Source organism: Glycine soja, chromosome 4 (genome assembly GCF_004193775.1).
Source record: "Glycine soja cultivar W05 chromosome 4, ASM419377v2, whole genome shotgun sequence".
NCBI lineage: Eukaryota > Viridiplantae > Streptophyta > Magnoliopsida > Fabales > Fabaceae > Glycine > Glycine soja.
The window spans coordinates 51401556-51421323 of NC_041005.1; the positions used below are offsets into that span (position 1 = coordinate 51401556).

Below are 19768 nucleotides of genomic sequence, written 5' to 3' on the forward strand. Positions count from 1 at the left end.
AGAAAGATTACATTAATGGTATACCAGCTATGTGCAAATAATTCATCTCCTCAAATTTTAACTTTAATAAATATATAAGGTATGGAATTTATAATAAAGTTGCATGCGAAGAACACAGTTCAACTTCAACCACATAAAGTACATAAAACAAAGTAATGGAGCTAAAAACACCCAAATTAAACTTTAATGCTTAACGTCATGTCAACCATCAATTCTCCCCATATAACTAAAGCTAATGGGTGCAAAATCATCGCTAATAATGCCATCTGATATACAATACATAAATCACATACATGATCTATGGATTCGAGCTAGCGTGCAAAATAATCTCTCCAATAATGCTATCTGATAGTGCAGTTTATGAGATTTGTTAATGGATTTAATTTTTGTTAGCACTAGTGAAAAAATATGTTTTCATCATTATTTATAACGCTATGATTTCTTCACCAATAGTTATAAAAAAAATACATTTTTTCCATCCTTGACTTAATTGTAGCCAAGTATTTTTGCCTTACGTATCATTTTCTGCTTTTTTATCGGCCCCTCCTCTCCTCTGATGCCTTACACCGTTACACGTTTTTATTATAATAAAAATACAGTGCACGCACACGAGACAACTGGCATGGTGGAGGATATGAAGTTATTGAAATTTTGAAACTTCGTTTACTAGGCACCATTAAAAATAATTCGAGAGAAGTGAGTAAGGTTGATGTGATGTGATATAAAGAGATAAAAAAAATTATTAGTTGTGTTTAAAATAAAAGATTCTCAAAATATAACCATTTTAATGAAATATTATACATAGAAATGTAGTTAATGATCAACGTTGGTCCAATAATCTTAAGTTCGATTTCTTTAAATAAGATTTTGGGTTGCTGAAAAAAACATAGTTAAAAATAGAGATCTAATAAAAGGTAATTAGTTAAGTATGTCACCACAGATTAACCATCAATAAAATTGATAGATACTTTATAATAATGTTATGGTGATAAAAAAAATATAATTAATTTAATTTTAATGGTTAAGAGTAAATATTAAAAAAAAGTAGTTAAGAACAAATTTAAGTATTATTAATTTTTTTTCGTAAGTTTAACATGTTATGTAAAGATTGACCATGATGATGAAAAAGTTTTAAGACTATCTAATTATTTATGGTTATGAGAAGTGTTAATTAATAAAAATAATTTAATACATATTTTATTTTTGATTAAAATTTATTGAAAACTAAAAAAATAAGGAAAAAAGTCATTAATGTAAAGCATGTATTAGAACAAAATTTGTGAATTTCAATAAAGTTAATTTAGTCAATAATAACAAAGAGGGAGTTAGAAAGTGTTATCACTTACTAGCATTTCTTTTGTGTTATTTGGTTTGGATGGAATTAAAATTATAAAATAAATTTTATTATGAATGACATTTTAAAAGATCATTCAAAAATATTTTTGTATATGTTCATAAATAAAAGGATTTAATATTTTTTTCTCTAAATTTTTCCAATTTTTGTTTTTAGTTTCTAATAAAAAATTTATCACGGTTAAATAATGACATGACAATCATATTGATAATTACTTGAGTTTTTATATCATTAACCTGTCTAACATGTTATTTATGTGTAATTTTTTTTACAAACATCTTTTTAGTTCCTTATTTTTTTATGAAATTTATTTTTAGTCCCTCAATATTTTTTTTATATCTTAGTTTCTTCTTTTTTAATAAAATTTATTTTTAGTTCCTGAATATTTTTTTACCAATCTTAACCCCTCAATTAAAGTGGACAAAAAAACAGAATGATTATTGATCGCAGGTTCTTATGTCAATGGATAGTTAAAGGACCTATATACCTCCATACAATTACATACTACTTCACAAACTTCCCAAATGACAATGCTCAATGCTAGCAAGAATGATGGAAAGTTTTGTAGCAAACATAGGGTGCTATAAAAGCTAATTAATTTTGAGGCCCGTTAGAGAAGTTCGTCATTTCTTCACTCTTAGGCTATATTCTCTCTAAAATTCTTAAAATATCTAACCACTCATTTGAGATTCAGATTTTGGAAGAAGACTTTGAAGATTTAATGGAGCCACATTAATTATTCATCTTCATCTGCTTTTCTATTATGTATTTCATTATATTTTGATAAATTCCCTTTGGTTAGGGATAAATAAACTCTATGGAAATCCTCTATAATTGAATCCTAGCCTTTTATATTTAATGCAAGTTTATTCATAAACTTGAGTGATAATCTCTTCTCTTAATGCTTTCGACTGATTGACCATTGAAAGAATGAGTTTATAATGCGGAATCTTATGATTGTAACTAGAACTGAGATTGGTTGTAATTTTTTAAGACGACTTTATATATGAATAAAACTTGTTAATTCATGTGTTATTGGGAATTTATATATAAATTTAATATTAGATATAGGGTCAGTTTATTTAAATTTATTTGTTGAAATGAGTATTTATTTTAATAAAATAAATAACTTTCTGTTTTGTTAGTGTATTTGTTTACACTAGTTTTACTTTAAAAAAATAGTTTTATTTTTGTTTTAAGAAACAAATCTTATTTGTTTCTTAAAAAAGTACTTATATACAAAACATTTATTTTAAAAAAATTTAAAAAATTTAAACAAACTCACCCGTAATTTTGCGGAGTTAAGGAATTCAAACACTGTGGTTATTTCCAACGAATTGAACTTAATCTAATTTTGTAAATATAAACTTCAATAGTTGTCAATTGACTTGTGCATATATATTACATTGACGAAACTTGTAGAAGAACGATCATGGAGGGGTTCGAACCCTGTGTCCCAGTCCATTCTTATAATCCATTTTCAATCACTTAAAAATCTTAAAAACCTAATGTATTTGCCCCAATCTCCACCATGTCAATCCTAATGGGTTATATAGTTTTCTAAATTTAATTAGCCTTTTGTAATCTATTATTTTTAATAACTCACCATTCAAATAGTACTTATTAATAGTAAAAATTAGGTATTACACTAGCCTCTTTGGAAACAATACGTAATTATCAAATTATTACTTATATGAATTTTGGTGACATCAATTCTGGTAGTGGTTAGTCACACTTAACATGCATCAAGATCACAAAACATTTTAAATTAATAATAAATAACTTAAAATCTAGCTGCACAAGAAGGCAGAAAGATATCAATTAAGAGATTTAATAATAATATTATTAAAAGTACGTTTATCATTTGATAAGAGCTAAAGGATGATCAACCACCCAAGACAAAAGTGGTTAAAAGCTTATCATCACATAGAGCGTTAGACATATTTTCTTTTAGGATGATATATTAAAGCAATGCCAATGACACTGCCTCTTGTCTCAATCTGATACTGTCCCTTCCCAACGTGGAGACTGAAAGCAAGAAATTAACACACATAACTATTGCAGATTTGTGAGGCAGCAGAAGCAGAAGTGCAACTATGCACAAATTCCTTAGGAAATCTGTGTTAGATATCAGATGAGGTAATTGGAAGCTGTGGTGTCTCTGTGTGCTTTGTTGTAGGTGATGACGGCGTTGGGTTTGAATAGTCTTTGCCTTTGCCCCATACCACAGAGTACAGACCCAATGCGATAATGACAGCTCCAATGATACTGAGATCAATAGAGAAAGACAAAGGAAGGGAATGATTCAGAAAATTGATACGGACACGTAATGAATAATTAAAATTAAGTAATAATCACCATGCAATAATTGTGACTAGTTAACTTCATATACGGGTAATCAAACTTTTAATTGTGGCAAGAAATTAAAGATGAAGAATTAAGAATGTGAATAAATCAAGCAGTGAGTAATAAGATACCTTCCCAGATGAAGCTGCTCTGCAAAAAGGAAGGAGCCTAAAGCAGAAGTTATGACCATGCAAAGGGGATTGAAGGCAGTTAAAAATACTGGGCCTCTGGTTTGCAATATCAATCCTTGGGCATAATATGTAATTCCAGAGGTAACTATTCCCTGTAATTATGAAATTGACTATCAAGAGAAAACTTGCAATTTAAGTGAGCCATCAATACAATAATATAAATAGCTCTTTTCTTTTGAATTTAATTTTCAATCACTATTAATGTAAATATCTTTACACTGTTAATTAATTAAAAATTATTGTAAACATAATTTTTAAAATAACTATTATGGAAGTGAATAATCTTATCACACATGTTAAATATAACAAAAATATTTATGATATTAATACATTTTAATTAAATTATTTTTTATTAATGTAAGATTTAAAGTTGATGTATTATCAATTTAAATTTTTTACACGAATATTGAAATATGCATTGCTGTGTTATTAAAGATTATAAAAGCTTAATTCTTAATTCTTACAGATAATTTGGGCTTAAAGAAAATAGTGAACTAGGGCCAAAATGGGCCGACCAACGAATTTACTTTTGGAGTGAACAATTTGTCTTTTTTAGTTACAATACTTGCCTCGTAACCTTTTGCATTCAATAGGCTGGGATTGAGAGAAAACAAATTAATTTGGTGTGCCGACTAAATTCATCTTATTTATTATGTGTGTTACCTTGCTTTGAAAATCAGATTTTGAAGATGAAACAAAAATAGGTTTTGGGGTCCAGGAAACAAGAAATATTGGAATGGAGTACTGACCGTGTAGAGAGGGCCATAGAGCCTGAAGTCCCAACCTAAGGCCCATGCCACAAGCCCAGAATGACGAGTCGCTACTATTGCCACCACGCTGGCTTGCAAAGCACCCGATAAGCATACCAATGAAGATAGTGACAATTCCGCCGGATACCTTTTCAATGTTATCGACTGCAATTCACAATTTAAGTATCTATCTCAAAATAGAACAATGAAGAAATAAAAATGGAATTAATTAACATATACATGAGATACAAGATTGGTCAAGGAGAGAGAGCGTACCTGTAAAATGAAGAAAGATGACCAAGCAACACAACCGAGGAGGAGAAAGAGAGTCCCTGAGAGCCAGTGTTTGATAACCTGAGGGGAGTGGCTTCCATCTTGGTGGTGGGTTGTGTCAGGAGAGAAAAATAGCTTAATTTGAGGACCTTTGTAAAGTGTCATTAACAAAGCACCTGAAAAAGTTACCAACGTCCCAATCACCTTTGCTAGGCTCCGCACCTCTTTTACATTCACACGCTCTAACCTGATGCAAGTGCGTGGTTACAGAATTTTGCATTAAATAATTTGTATCCAATAGTAATTGTCACTTTATCTTGTGTAGGTAAACATCAGTAGCTTAATTACCTTAGAATTACGGCTAGCACAAAAGTGACAGAAGGCACGGCATTCATTATGGCAGAGGCAAATGAAGCCGATGTATATTGCATGCCCAAGAAAGTGAACCCTTGGTCAATCACTGGCCTGAAATATCACATGTGATGGGATTCAAGCCAAATTTTTTCATTTAGTCTAATCTATTACAAATTACAAGCCAAACGAACTAATACTCAACTTCTTTTTTCTTTTTTTAAAATAAAATTACTTCCTAACCATATCAATAACATAATAATTAAAATATATATTACACACCTGCATAAAATCATTAATTATTATATTCTAGCATATTATATATATATATATATATATATATATATATATATATATATATATATCAATATAAATATTCTGTGCGATAATATAATATTGAATTAGTTGTTAAACACCAATTTGAGATATTAAAATCTATTCAAGTTTTATTTCCCGTAATCAAATTTAGAATAATTTTTTAGAAGCTCAAATTTCTAATTACTAACTTAACAAGTAGCTCAAGAAAAACTTAAAAAGTAATTATCCAAATAAATGCATTCCATTTATTAGTTTTCTAATAATGAGATTTATATTTCGTGGTTATGAGAATACTAACTGTTATACAATCTAATTGTTTCATATTACAATATTAAGATGGCTTAATTTAATGAGAACATTTTTTTATTTTTCATTTTTATAAATATTACTTTGCGAAAATATTATATTACTTTTATTTTATTTTTTATTTTCACAGCATTATATAAAAACAAGGAAGTTAACTTTCTTTCATGTTCTCATATAAATATTTAAAAATAAATTATACATAAAGTAAACGTGAGTTGAGAATTTTTATAATTATTTATATAAATTAGGAATAAAGACAAAAAAAAAATCTCAAACCAAACAAATTCTTACAATTTTAGTGATCCATGAAATAATTGGTCAATCTTATTGGTATCTCAATTTTAATTAAATTAGATTTTAAGCATTTATACCGTAAAAGTTACTTCTGCATGCTTTACCAATGCTTGGCATGATGAACTTATAACTTGTTAAAACTCTAGTGTTTGTACCTTGTATGTAATATGATAAAATGAACAGTTAATATTTGTTATCCTTAGCAGAAATATATTAAATAGACTACCTAGTCATAAATTTTACAACGTCTTCATTCATTACAGACTTAAATATTTTTATTATATATTCATCGTTTAAATTATATATTAATTACTTAAGTGCTCATATTTTTGTTGTTAATTAACTTTGAAAGATTATGCCCGTTTATATATAGGAGAAATGTTACTTAAATAATAAGCATGTTGTTTAAATTAGAGTTTACAAATTATGTCTTAACTGAACCAGATTTTATAAAATTAACCTTAAGTAAATTTGAAAGTATTATTTTATATTTAAAAGTGATTTTACCATACTGAATATTCTTTGAATAATGTTAATTAAAAACACTTTTAAATGTATAACTATTGAAAGAGTTTTTTTATGTATTGTCAATGGAATTTTTTTTACACCAATTAAAAATCAAAATAAATATAATTTCTAAAATATTTATTATAAAAATCAACAAACTTCCAGTTTATAATAAATTCTACGGTAAGAATGAGTGAACTTATATTTTTGTTATATTAAAAAGGTTCCTTTTTAGTATTCGTTTTAAAAGAAAATAAAGAAAACTATATTTAATATAAATCATTAAAGTGGCAGGTATATAACTACCAAAAAAGTGGCCGGTATATGAATATTTGTTTGTTTAAATTATGTCAAAATAATAAATATATCTAGATTCACTCACTTCAACGAAAAGCTGAATTTGGTGTAGCTTTTCTTCTTTAGGTCAGATAATTGTGTAAGAAAAACATTAAACTATAAATTAGAGCTACTTGTACTAGTAACGATTTAATATGGGCCTGAATTAACTAATTTTATATTTATATATAATTGTATTTACTTAAATTATAGTATTTTTTAAGTGAGAATATATAGTTGATAAATTAACAGTACACGTAAAGAGGTTTTATATATACTGTCATTTAACATTAAATTAATATATATAATTTATTAACTTTTGTATTAACAACTTTAAAAGTCATGTCTATTATAGTTGTGATTGGTTCACTGTGATAGTACATTAAAAATTAATCTTTCTTATAAATAGACAATATATACATTTATTTATTCATAATAACAATTTCACTTCTATAAAGCTTTTTTTTTCTGCTGAGGTATTTGGTTGCGTAAATTATTACATTACACTTTACATAATTACATGTTCATTTACCAACTTAAAATATACTTTAAGTAACTTATTCTATATTTAGAATATATAATTTCACTCAAAATTGTATTTACTTAAATTGCAATACAGGAAAGATTATATTTAAAGCACACACACCTTTATTTACTACAATAAGTAAGTCAATAACACATTCACTTTAGTGAAACTTATTACTACTGATCAAATAGTTGTGTAAGTGGAAATAGATGCATGATGTCGACAACTTACATATATTTGAATTAATTTATTTTTTATATAAAAAATGTTATCAAAATACTGTTGAAACACTTTTTTTAAAACAGCCAAACATGCATGTTATTTACTTAAAATGACGTGAATGTAAAGTAGGTCAAATATAAAAAGGTGGCAGCGTGTTATATCTGTATTGTCTACTGATAGAGTGATTGCTAGAGGTTTTAGGTTTTAGATGATTACTCCACAAATCCCAGTGCCACTATCTGTAAGAAGACAGGGAGTGTTATCTTTGGCCTAATTTTCCTGCAAAATTGTAGAGTAATGTTAATTAATTAATCAAACAAATTAAATAAAAGCTAACACCAATTTTAAATTTTCATCATGCATGAATGAGATACCTCTCGAAAATCAATGCAAAAGGAGCAAGGGCCAATGCAGCGATGGCATTGCGATAGACAACGAAGACGTAACGATTCATTCCATGGTTGAGACTAGCGACGGAGAAGATGTATGCACCGGCGAACCCAAATTGAAGTCCCACCGTTAACAAATAAGGCTTTGCCTTGCCAAAACTAAAACTAGCACAACAACATGTTTCTTTCATCTTTGTATGTTTGGTTGCTATTTGCTAATGTTTGAAAATACTTTGTGAGATACTCCCAAGTGTACGAAGTGGTCTTTTATAAACACCAAGAGTAATCATGAAGACAAATTGCACTAGGGGAAGAGCAAGAGGATAAGTATCGGAGTCCCTGTTTAAAGTTCTACTTTTGGTCAATCTCAAACAAAAGCTATATTATTGTTTAGTGGGAGTGTCTGCAACTAGCTTTGGTTGATTCTCTCTCTATTTAGTTGCCGTGAGTCAGAACACACTTTGGCTGTTCCAAGTTTTTTTCACAAACGCACTGCAATTAACTTTATATTGCGCTACAAAAACAAAACACTATATTTTGCTTTTATATATAATATAATATTCTTACGTACGGTTGTCTCTAAGAAAATCCCTTTATTCCACCGTTCGGTTAAGTTGAACATTTTTCGCGTGCAATCTCAACATTTTTTTTTCTATACAAGGGCAGCAACCAGGTTTTAATTATTATTAAAACCTCCAGATATTAAATCATCCCTAGTAGGTGTATTCATATATAGTATATGTAGTAATTGCTCTTAATACTATGTGACACATAACTCTTGTTCCTTAAAATGTATTCAAGAATTCGATCCCACGTTTATGTTATAGAAAAGTATTTATTAGAAGATATCAATCTTTTAGATCTTTGAGGAATTAATAAATAATATATAGTTATGAAATTTAAAACAACTTTTTTAAATGTTAAATGAATTATATTGTAAAAAAGCTATGACATACCAACAAGTTATTAATTCAAGTGGTATTGGATTTAATTTCTTAAACAATATCTTTAATTTAATTTTTTTGAATGAAAAAAGTGATTAAGAAAAAAAATTCACTAAAAATGATCCATCAATTTTATTAACAAAAACTAATCATTAAAAGAATTAGTGGATATTTTAGGCAAATTGTGGAAAAAGAACTACACCGTAACAAAGTTACATTCGAAAAACTCAGATAAACCACTGAATGGATCGCTAATTAAAAACACCAAACTTGAATGCTTAATGTCTGGTCAAACATCTGCCATATAACTAAAGCTAATGGGTGCAAAATCATCACTAATATAATGCCATCCGATATACAATACATAAATCAGAAACATTATCTATATATGGAATCGAGCGTCAAGTATCAAATCTAATGCTTGATATCATGTCAAACACCAACTCCTCATATAACAAAAGCTAATGGTGTAAAATAATCTCCAATAATGCTATCTGATTTCTCTCCAAAAAAAATAATGCTATCTGATAGTGCATTTTATGTGATTTAATTTTGAGTTAGCATTAGTGGAAAAATTACAGTTTTTAATTATATATCGTCACACAACGACTTCTTAACTAACTTTTATAAATGAAAAATCCTTTCTGCCAACCTCCACTTAATTGTAGCCATGTATCATGTTGCCTTAAGAATCATGTTCTGCTTTTTCATTGCTTGCTCCCTCCACAAAACTTTTACAAGTTTTATTATGATAAAAAAACAGTGCACGCAGACGATACAATTGGTGGAGGATACATGAAGTTATTGAAACTTCGTTTTCTAGGCAACATTAAATAATAGGAGAGACGTAAACAAGGTCGAGGATAATGAAAATTGTAAATCCCCATGACTTGATCGGGAACAGGATCAACTTTTTATAGGATAAGAGTGAAGAAAGATGAAATACCCACACATCGAGGAGTTTATATTAAAAAACAATTTTATTATTATGATAATTTAAAATTTTATTTAAAAATATTTTTATTTTCATTAATGAAATAAAAATTTAGATATAAACTTATCTAGAAAAACATAATATGTATTCGAATTAACTGTAAAAAATCATTAATCATATTATTATAATTAATTATAAGAAAAATAATTTTAAATAATATATTTTATTTGAATTATATAAAAACAATTAAATTTTATAGTAAACTAAAAACACTGTTTATAATAGTTATTTTTGTATTTAAAATAATATATCATTGAAGTTTTGTTTACAATTATTTTTTATTATATAAAAACTTTTTCATCGTTGACAAATTTGTGAAATACAATAATTTTTAGAAAATAAATTTAATATTTTAAAAGTATTTTTAATCTAAAAATTAAGCTTTACGGTACACATTATACAAAGTCACTGTAATATTACTTTAAGTGATCATACATAAATTACTCATAATTTTAAACATACACACCTATAATTTCTTTCTTTTTTTATTACATCATAAATTCTATCATATTTTTTATTTTTTTATTATCTTTTCAGGTGTTGGATAACATATTGATTGTTTATATATCAAATGTTTTCTTATTATTTATTTTTTGTATTTTGAGGGGGAAACGTCAGTGTTATTTTGGAATTAATTAGTAAAAAAAGTTTGAAAATTGAAATGACAATATTAAATGTTAGATATTCATCATTGAGAAGAGTAGTGATATTTTTCAATTACTTTGGAAAGTGAGACATTTAGTTATACTCACATATTCATTCTCAGAAGCAGCCATATCCCATCCTAAATACTCCATAAAGAAGTTTATGAATAAAGAATAAACGAGTGTACGTAATCACTTAAAGCAGAATGTCTATTATGAGAGAATATTTTTAAGTTTTAAATCTCCAGTAGGGTATTTGGGGTTAGTAGGTAATAGACAACATATTTGAAATAATAAAAACTTTTTATTGAAACATTTATTAAGAAATCGAATAAATTTTGCACATTCTATTATTTTTTCTTCATTACATATATTTGTGTGTTCTGTGAGTAGTGCTAGTACCTAGTACATTTTTTAACACATTCTCTTATTAATTTTAAAAAATATAAATTTACAAGTGATATCAAACTCACCATTAAATAAAATAAAATGTGAGACTTAATTATAAAATTATGTAATTTTTAATAAATTCAGTCTATAAAGAGCAGTGCTAGATACTAGTGTATTTAATTATTAGTATTTTTAATTTTTGTTGTATCCAAAATTTTACCAATAGATTTAGACATCATGGTCTGCAGCAGCACTGCAAGACACCTCAACTGAATGTATTAATTGGAATTGGTTTGTTTCATCAACGCCATGGATCCAACTGTAAAACAAACAAACTCTTAGTCGCTACAAGTTACTTTTAAGTCATTCAATTGATTAAGTTAAAAATATCTGCATTATTATGTTTTTAGTTGCGTTGCTTCAGCGTGCATGCACGATGGAAAACGAGTCTAGAAAGAAAATTATTATTTTCCTCTTTCCTCTATAATGATTTGCTTTAGCCTTTAAGTTATTTGTTTATGTAAGGAAGTGATTCCAAAGATCATGATTTGGAGTGCCCAATCTCTAACAAAAAGCTATGTGTGCCAAATATGGTGAGGGTTTATTATATGTGGCCACCTTTTGACATTTTTGTCACCCAGGACGAAAATAACCGTAAAATTATGCCTAATTATTTGTTCTGCTTTATCTTGGCGCCCTCAATGTCTGCCTCTAATGAAGGTAATAAAAGAGAGTGTGATACCACTAAGGTCACGAATCACGATTCGTTGTAACGAGGAAGCACTTTTACACTGATACTGATTACTGTATTATTTATCTAATTTTGTTAACATCAACGACACTAAAGCGTGGATTTGAGAAAGCAAGATGTGGGGGAGAGTTGCAAACTTGTTTCACGGTTTGCTGGCATTCTTACGATAGTGAGGAGTTTTGTTTTAAATGGAAGCTCACTCTTGGTGTTATTTATTTCCTTTGGGGGGTTATTATTGCTTTGTAATGGATGGGTTAGATCTAGAAATGCTAATGCGGGGAGCTTTTTTTAGTTTTTGTACTGATGGATGGGTACTTTAGAGTTTGGAATGAATATTGGGTTGGGCACATCTTCTGTGTTTAATGTAAGGATTCCTTTAATTAATAATTTTTCTTAACATTTAAAATCATAAAATTTAATTAAAAAACATTTACTGTATTGAAAAAAGTTTAATAAACATACACAAACTAATGACTCAGTGAATGATATTAATATACATTCAAATTCTTGAGTATGCAACTTTACTAAATATATATTCAAAGTTTTAGATAAAAAATACACATTTAAATTAATTGTAACTTATTTAAATGTGATAATTTAACTTTTATTTAATAATTAAGAAAATCAAATTCAGTTGGTTGAATAATATATATGAATTGTTGAAAAAAATTTATACATATATTTGGTTTACATGAATAAAAAAAAACTTATTTAACGGATCAGATCTCAAGTAAGATCAAATTTAATGTGAATTTCTGAGTTATTATTAACTCCCTGCCAAAGTCACCTAATGATCTTACTCATCGCTTCCTGATAAAAAATAAAAAAAAAACTAAAAACTACTGCAAACTCACATTTTCTGAAGCCATAGATCCAACTACCGGCATCCGAACCTGAATCGCGTTGGAATTGTTGAACAACAATTACCATACCAACTAGGAAAGCTGGTGCCATAGCTCAAATAATTGTAAGCAATCAACTACATTTTTTATACGGTAAAAATTGCGTCTTTTGTTCGACAGCACTATATCTTTGTGCAAGGAACATGAGATGATCCATCGATCAGATTAACCTTTGGATCAAAGGCCACGTAGATATTGCTTAACTGATAAACTTGTCAAAAGTTGGTAGATTTTATATTGGTTAAAGGGGAGGAGTACTGTGTATATCAGTATATTTATAGAAATTAATGTGTAGAAAAATAAGGTGGTCTATTTGGTAAACAATAATTAAGATAAGAGACAAATATAAAGAGATCATAAAAGGATCAAATTGAGGGGGGAAAGGAAGATGGAGACAATTCCATATAATAAAGGGAAGATGATAAAAAAAATACCCATTAGACCAAGAGACATGCAAATAGGAGCTTGGACATGGGGTACCACCCAATCGACAACATATACTTCTATTCATCTGTCAAGAAAATGGATAAATAAGTAACCCTTTGCTTTAGTAGTCAAGGCATCTGCTCAAGGCCAGTACCATTATTGACTCTTTTAAGCTGATTAAAGTTCTTTGCTTTAATCATTTTTGTCCCTTGTTTGTGACATAAGAAACCTCTTCTATAAATTTCGTGTGTTTCTTGTGCTACGTATAAATTTCAATAACTTTCTGAACATCAAAGTGGGATGATAAATAAATGTTTTTTGTATTTTAGAAATTATTTTTGAATGCATATTAAAAAAATGAGAGATTGAGATAGTTATGTATAATATATATCACGAGCAGTGTAATTTTTTTTATGTTTGAATGATAAAACTATTTTCAACAATTATTTTTTTAAGATTTCATCTTTTTTGTTCTAAAACTGGCGTGTTAATAATATATATGTTTAATATTTTTAAAACACACTTTTATTTTTTTGGAGTGGTTTAAAGAAACCATAATTTTTAACTTATAATGTTATTAAAACAGTTTTTCACTTTTTTAAAAGTATTTAATTATTGTAAATTTTTTAAAATACATTTTAAATAAATAAACCATTTTTTTAAAAACAATACACAAAATATGACCGTAAAAAGTTGGTCAAAGAAATATATGATTGATTGTGTCTAAATAAAGCGGGAAAGTTTGTGAGAATAAAATATTAAAGAGTGATAATGAACACTCATATCTATTAAGCAATTCATTAATATATATTATTTTTTAAAAAAATTATTACATCATATCACTTATTATTTTATCTTTTCTTTATCAGGTATATTTATTTTTCAAATATATATGAAAGAAAAGTTTAGGATGCATGGTGGCGTCTGATATAGTATGACATATCACATATGCTGGGTGGAATTCCTTTTTTTTTTTTTTCTTCAAAAATAGTTTTGGACTCATGAGCGGGTATTGATCTTATCCCTTCTCTATTCATTAAATATCAATAATAACCTCAATGAATAGAGAGATTGTTGGAAAATTGAGGGGAAGTAAATTTTGGAAAAATTTGCATCAATAAGTTATAAACAACATCTAAATATATTAATTCAAAACCTTAATACTAAGGTTGATGGATCTTCAAAACTTAAGTGTTTTTATTATTATTGGTAATGAGATTTAAACTTAAAACCACATCTAAATACTCATTTTTTTTTATTATCATCAGATCAATCCCTAATAGATTCTCTATAAGTGTTTTGTATTGAATTAAAAATAATGAAAAGAATGAAATTAAGAAAATGATCATTTCTCATAATTGGCGAACTAATATATACAATAGATTTTGTTGTAAAATTTAACCATACAAAATATAAGTGATATAAAGAATGATTCTTATATGAGAAAAGAATGAAATTACATCAAAGAAATTTGTCATAATTTGTATTAGATACTTTTCTCTAATATGTCAATTACCAACTAATCGCACAATGGTCATGCAACAATTAATTAATTCAAACATTTAGTGGGTGATCAAATTGAAGAATTAAAACAATAGAGCAAACTAATTGATAAGGCAAACAATGAATTAACTGGAATTAAACATAAAAAAGGTTTCCAACCATACATTACACCACAATCCTAATTATGAATTTACCTATTCATGGTTAGAGATAGCACACTAATCTCAGGGAAACATGCCATATGAAAAGACATGAGAAATCCTTTACAAAGAAAGAAAACAACTGTTTCTTCCCAACTAATCCCCCCTGAGAAAGCCTTTGTTTCCTCCTTTAGAGCTCTAAGTGCATAGAGAACAATAAGAATAAGAGTGTATTAGTTGTGCTTCCTTTTTCCTCTCCTATTTATGCACTTTAAAAGATAAAGGGGTGTTTTTATGCACAACTATACTTAACCAAGCACGGTCATTTTTGAAGTTGCAAATCTAGAATGAATATGAGGCCAAGATCTAATTCATAAGCACTATCTGCTTAATGATGCACGACCATTCTTTTAGATGTATGACCATGCTTTTATGAGTAATTGATGTAAAAATGTCTTGTTTTACATTTATCGTATTGAAAATTGATGTAAAAAATATTTATTTTCAATAATCAAATTAATGAAATTGATATAAAGGATAGGATTATAGTGTTTTCAAAAATTTAAAAGATACAATTAAACTTTTTAATAATTGAGAGATCCAATTAAATTTTTTATTTTAATTAAAAAAATGATTGTATAATTAAGCCATTTTTTAATATTATTTATTTCCTATATTTTATGTTTACTCAATAAAAACTAAAAAAGTAGAATTTGTGTGTTTTCGTACTAGTAATCTTCGTAACATATAGCAATACCCTATGGCAAAATGGAAGATATATGGGGCGACCAACAATTGAGTTCACAAAACATGTAGAAGAGTTAGGGGAACAATAATTTGATTTTGGGTTAATTAAATTTTGAATCCCTCAAATTTTTTAGATTCCAATTTTTAGTCCTTAAAATTTTTTTGATAATTTTTAGTTATTCATTAATTTTATTTTGTTTGTATTTTTAGTCCCTCTATATTTTTTGCCCATTTTTTATTTTTTATTTATTTTTATTACTTAAAATTAGTCTTAATTTTTTCTATTTTAGTTTTTCATTTATTTTATATTCAAGATTAATTTTCAGCAGTAAAAATAAATGAGAAATTGAAAATGGACCATTTTATTAAAGGGATTAAATGTGATGATAAAAAAATAATGAAGAACTAAAAATTGTCAAAAGAAAATTAAGAGATTAAAAATTAGAAGTTAAAAAATTTAAAGAACTAAAAATTTGATTAACTTTTTTTTTTATTTTTTATAATCGTCATATATGGTATAACGACATTATATTTACCTACCTTTCATACAGTTTTTTGTGTTCTTTATCTCTATTTCCATGCTAATAGAGTTTGTCTTTCACATGGAACGTGTGTGTGGAGGGCACCCCCTGAAGAGAGTTTTGTCATGTCTTCGAATCCACAACGGGTAAAAACATGAGTATTTTTAATGGGTACCCGCAAACAACAGGTACGGATATTTTTGTTAATGAATATAATCGGTTAAATGACCATTTAGGGGTAATTTTATTTTCTAAATTATTAAAACCAAAAAAATTTAAATAAATATTCAAAAAGAATAATCATAGGATATTTTATGACTTTTAAATTTAAAGTTATAAATTATTTTATAACTTTTTTTTTTCTGAAGTCGTAAAGAAATTTATGATTTCTTAATTTTTTTTTAGACTTAGAAGTTGTAAATAAAATTTAAGACGTAAATAATTTTATTTAAATTAATTTTTTATTTTTTATTTAATACTTTTATATATTGTTTTATTTAATATTTTTTTATATTTTTTTATTTAATATTTATTATTTTTCTTTTTTATATTTTATTTAATATTTTCTATATTTTTTTGTTAATGTTAAAGATATTTTTCTAATTATAGTAAATTTCAACAAATTCAACTTTAAAGTCATACATATAGTCACAATTCCATTTTATTAGTGTTTCATTTATAAAAAAAATATATTAAATAAAATAATATAGAATATATTAAATAAAAAATATAAAAATATTAAACAAAACAATATATAAAAATATAGAAAATATTAAGTAAAACAAAAACAATATACAAAGTCATATATTTTTATTTAAATTAATATTTTTTAGTTTTATTTAATATTTTCTATAAATGAAACACTAATAAAATGTACTTATAACTATATGTATGACTTTACACAAATATAAAAAAATATTAAATAAAAAAATATATAAAAATATTAATTTAAATAAAATTATTTACGACTTCAAGGTTATATTAAAAAAAACATAAGAAGTTATAATTTTTTTACGACTTCAGTAAAAAGAAACAAAAGTCATATGACTTTAAATTCAGAAGACGTGAAATATCCTAAAACTTATTCATTTATCAATATTTATTTAAAATTTATTGACAATTTAGAGAAAAAAATTACCCCTAAAGAATCATTTCGCTGAATATAATGGTATTTGTATCGGTGAGTATATGTTACCTATTAATATTTAAATATTTAGATATTTTTTATATAGTATTTTATTTATATTTATATTTTTGTGTAGTTATATTTGATTTATATATTTTAGAGAATAATTTTTAGATAATTTTGTTTGGAGTTCATAAAATAAATTTCTTATTTATTCTTTTTTTAATAATTATTTATGAATATTTTTAATTGTGTATAATATTTAAATAATTTTAGTTGTAACTATTAAAAATATTAAAATAGATAAAAATTATAATAGAAGTGTTTTTTAAAATAATTTTAATTTTTTTATTTTTTTTAAATATTCACAGATACCTATATATATATATATATATATATATATATATATATATATATGTATACATATTAAAAAAAGATAGTGGCTATATCCACTTTTCTTCTTTGTTTATCCACTCTTATTTTTAATTTATTTTCCAAAAAATACATTTTCCTATTCACTTAGAAAAAAAAGGAGTGAATAAATGAAGAAAATGAATAAATATAACAAGAACCTAAAAAATCAGAAGTATTTGCTTAATGAATACCACACGCAAATGGATAATGTAGGACTATTACTCATACTCGTCTGGTTTGTTTGTCATCCCTACACACAAGAAGTTGTGTGAGGGTGAATTAATATTGTTTGCTGGCCAAGCTTTAAAAAATCTTTTATTGAATATATACGTATAAGAGAAATATATTTAAATAAATATTAATTATATAATCATAACATAATTCTTTAATATTTTAGTCTTAATTGTTTGTGTATAATTTTGCATGATTCAGATTTAAAACTGTGTGGGAGGAGCTAACTTGTGCAACTGCACACATGACAATGCAACCAAAGGAGAAGGAAAGGAGATGAGTTGAGACTTCAGAGAGTTGAGCGGGCGCGGCGGGTGAGGTGAGAAAAAAAATGTTAGAAATATAGGTGGGTATTTTTGGAATATTGGAATGTTAAAAAATTGAGGGGTACAAAACGTAAAAAGTAGAATTTAAATAGTAGCTCCCCTTGGTTTTGCACCGACCTAATTCTTTAATCTCAAACATTTAGCCCATGAACATAAAAATTAAGCCAAGTTCTTTTACAACATTATTATTTTGTGACATTCGCGTTATTATAACTAATTGATCAATTAAGTCATAAAATAATATCATTATATATAATATTAAAATTTATAATGTATATTTAATGCACATATAAATTTATATAATAAATTTCTTGATAATTAATTTTTATCTAATAATTAATGTGTTTACATATATAAATTTTTATGAAACCTATGATTTTTATTTAAAATTTATATACGTAAAAAATATATTATTAGATCAAAATTAACTGTAATAAGGTTAAAAAAATACATTAGTAAATTTATGTTAATAATGTATTTTTTTACATATGTAAAATTTTGTTAAACCTATGATTTTTATTTACAATTTATATATGTAAAAAAATTAATTATTAGATAAAAATTAATTGTCACAAAAATTATTATGCAAATTTACATATGTATTAAATATACATTAGAAATTTTAGTGTTATATATAATGACATTAATTATTTTATAACATAATTGGTCTATTAAATCAGTTGGTTACGCATACCAGCAATTTGCATGCTTTCATTAGAATCATTCTCTCTTTCACTCCATTTATGACCTCTATTCCACATCTTGCTTTGGTCTTGCTTACTTGGTCTCTTTGTGTAATATTAGTGTTTTTTCATCATCAAGCTCTCAAGGTATGTTTGCACTCCTTTTTTGTAATTTACGCATAATTAAAAGAAATAAAGTTGTGAAGAAAGAAAATTAAAAATTAAGTTCAATACAATGATTTTTTGAAATGCTTTATTTTTAAATTTTGAAAAATAATTTTTGGAATACTATTTCACATCTTGTATTTTGCTGGAAACTACTTTTTGGAACTTAATTATAAGACTCTTCAATTCCTTTAAAAAAATAGTTAATTTAGTTAATCATATCGAATCTGTCAATTATTTGTACTATCATTTTAAAATTATCCTTCTTTTATCTATTTATCTACTTAATTGTTTCTCATTAATGTTTGGAGAGAAATAATTTAAGTAAAAAAATATAGAAAAAAAATAATTAATGCATCTAAAAATTAGAAGAAAAAAAATCTTATAAAAAGAGACAAACAAATTTCTGAAAAAGATCTTATAATTAGAAACAAAATGAGTATTATTGCATTATAGAAGAAGTTTTTGGAATTTGCATTCTAGAAACTATTTTCCAGAGCAAAAAAAACTAAAACACAATTCTAGAAACTATTGTCTGGAATAATGATACAAAGGTATTTGGGGTATAAAGAGTATTTATGATTGTAAAAAATTTAAGTAAAAATAAAAGAGGAGTGTACCTAGACAAAGGGCATGGATATAACATTTTGCCTAAGGCCTTTCTTGTGTGTATTTTGTTAAATTTTGGGAACAATTATT

General features: G+C 26.1%; 1 protein-coding gene across 1 annotated transcript; it reads right to left on the reverse strand.

Moving 5' to 3' along the window:
* Window positions 1-3163: 3163 nt before the first annotated feature.
* LOC114410437 (WAT1-related protein At4g08290-like) lies at window positions 3164-8470 on the reverse strand. The gene is made up of 7 exons (XM_028374376.1): window positions 8148-8470; window positions 7990-8052; window positions 5262-5378; window positions 4917-5160; window positions 4641-4805; window positions 3832-3983; window positions 3164-3622 (listed from the first exon to the last, which is right to left on the reverse strand). Exons 1-7 carry the CDS (start codon window positions 8351-8353, stop codon window positions 3478-3480), a joined length of 1092 nt encoding a protein of 363 aa, XP_028230177.1. The 5' UTR covers window positions 8354-8470; the 3' UTR covers window positions 3164-3477.
* Window positions 8471-19768: the final 11298 nt, after the last annotated feature.

Bases quoted from the DNA above. Each gene is read 5' to 3' on its own strand.
- LOC114410437 (XM_028374376.1), bottom strand. From the start codon at position 8,353: ATGAAAGAAACATGTTGTTGTGCTAGTTTTAGTTTTGGCAAGGCAAAG. The intron at 5,161-5,261 runs GTAATTAAGCTA...CACTTGCATCAG, and splicing joins GTGCTAGCCGTAATTCTAAG to GTTAGAGCGTGTGAATGTAA. The intron at 3,984-4,640 runs GTCAGTACTCCA...TCATAATTACAG, and splicing joins TCTATGGCCCTCTCTACACG to GGAATAGTTACCTCTGGAAT.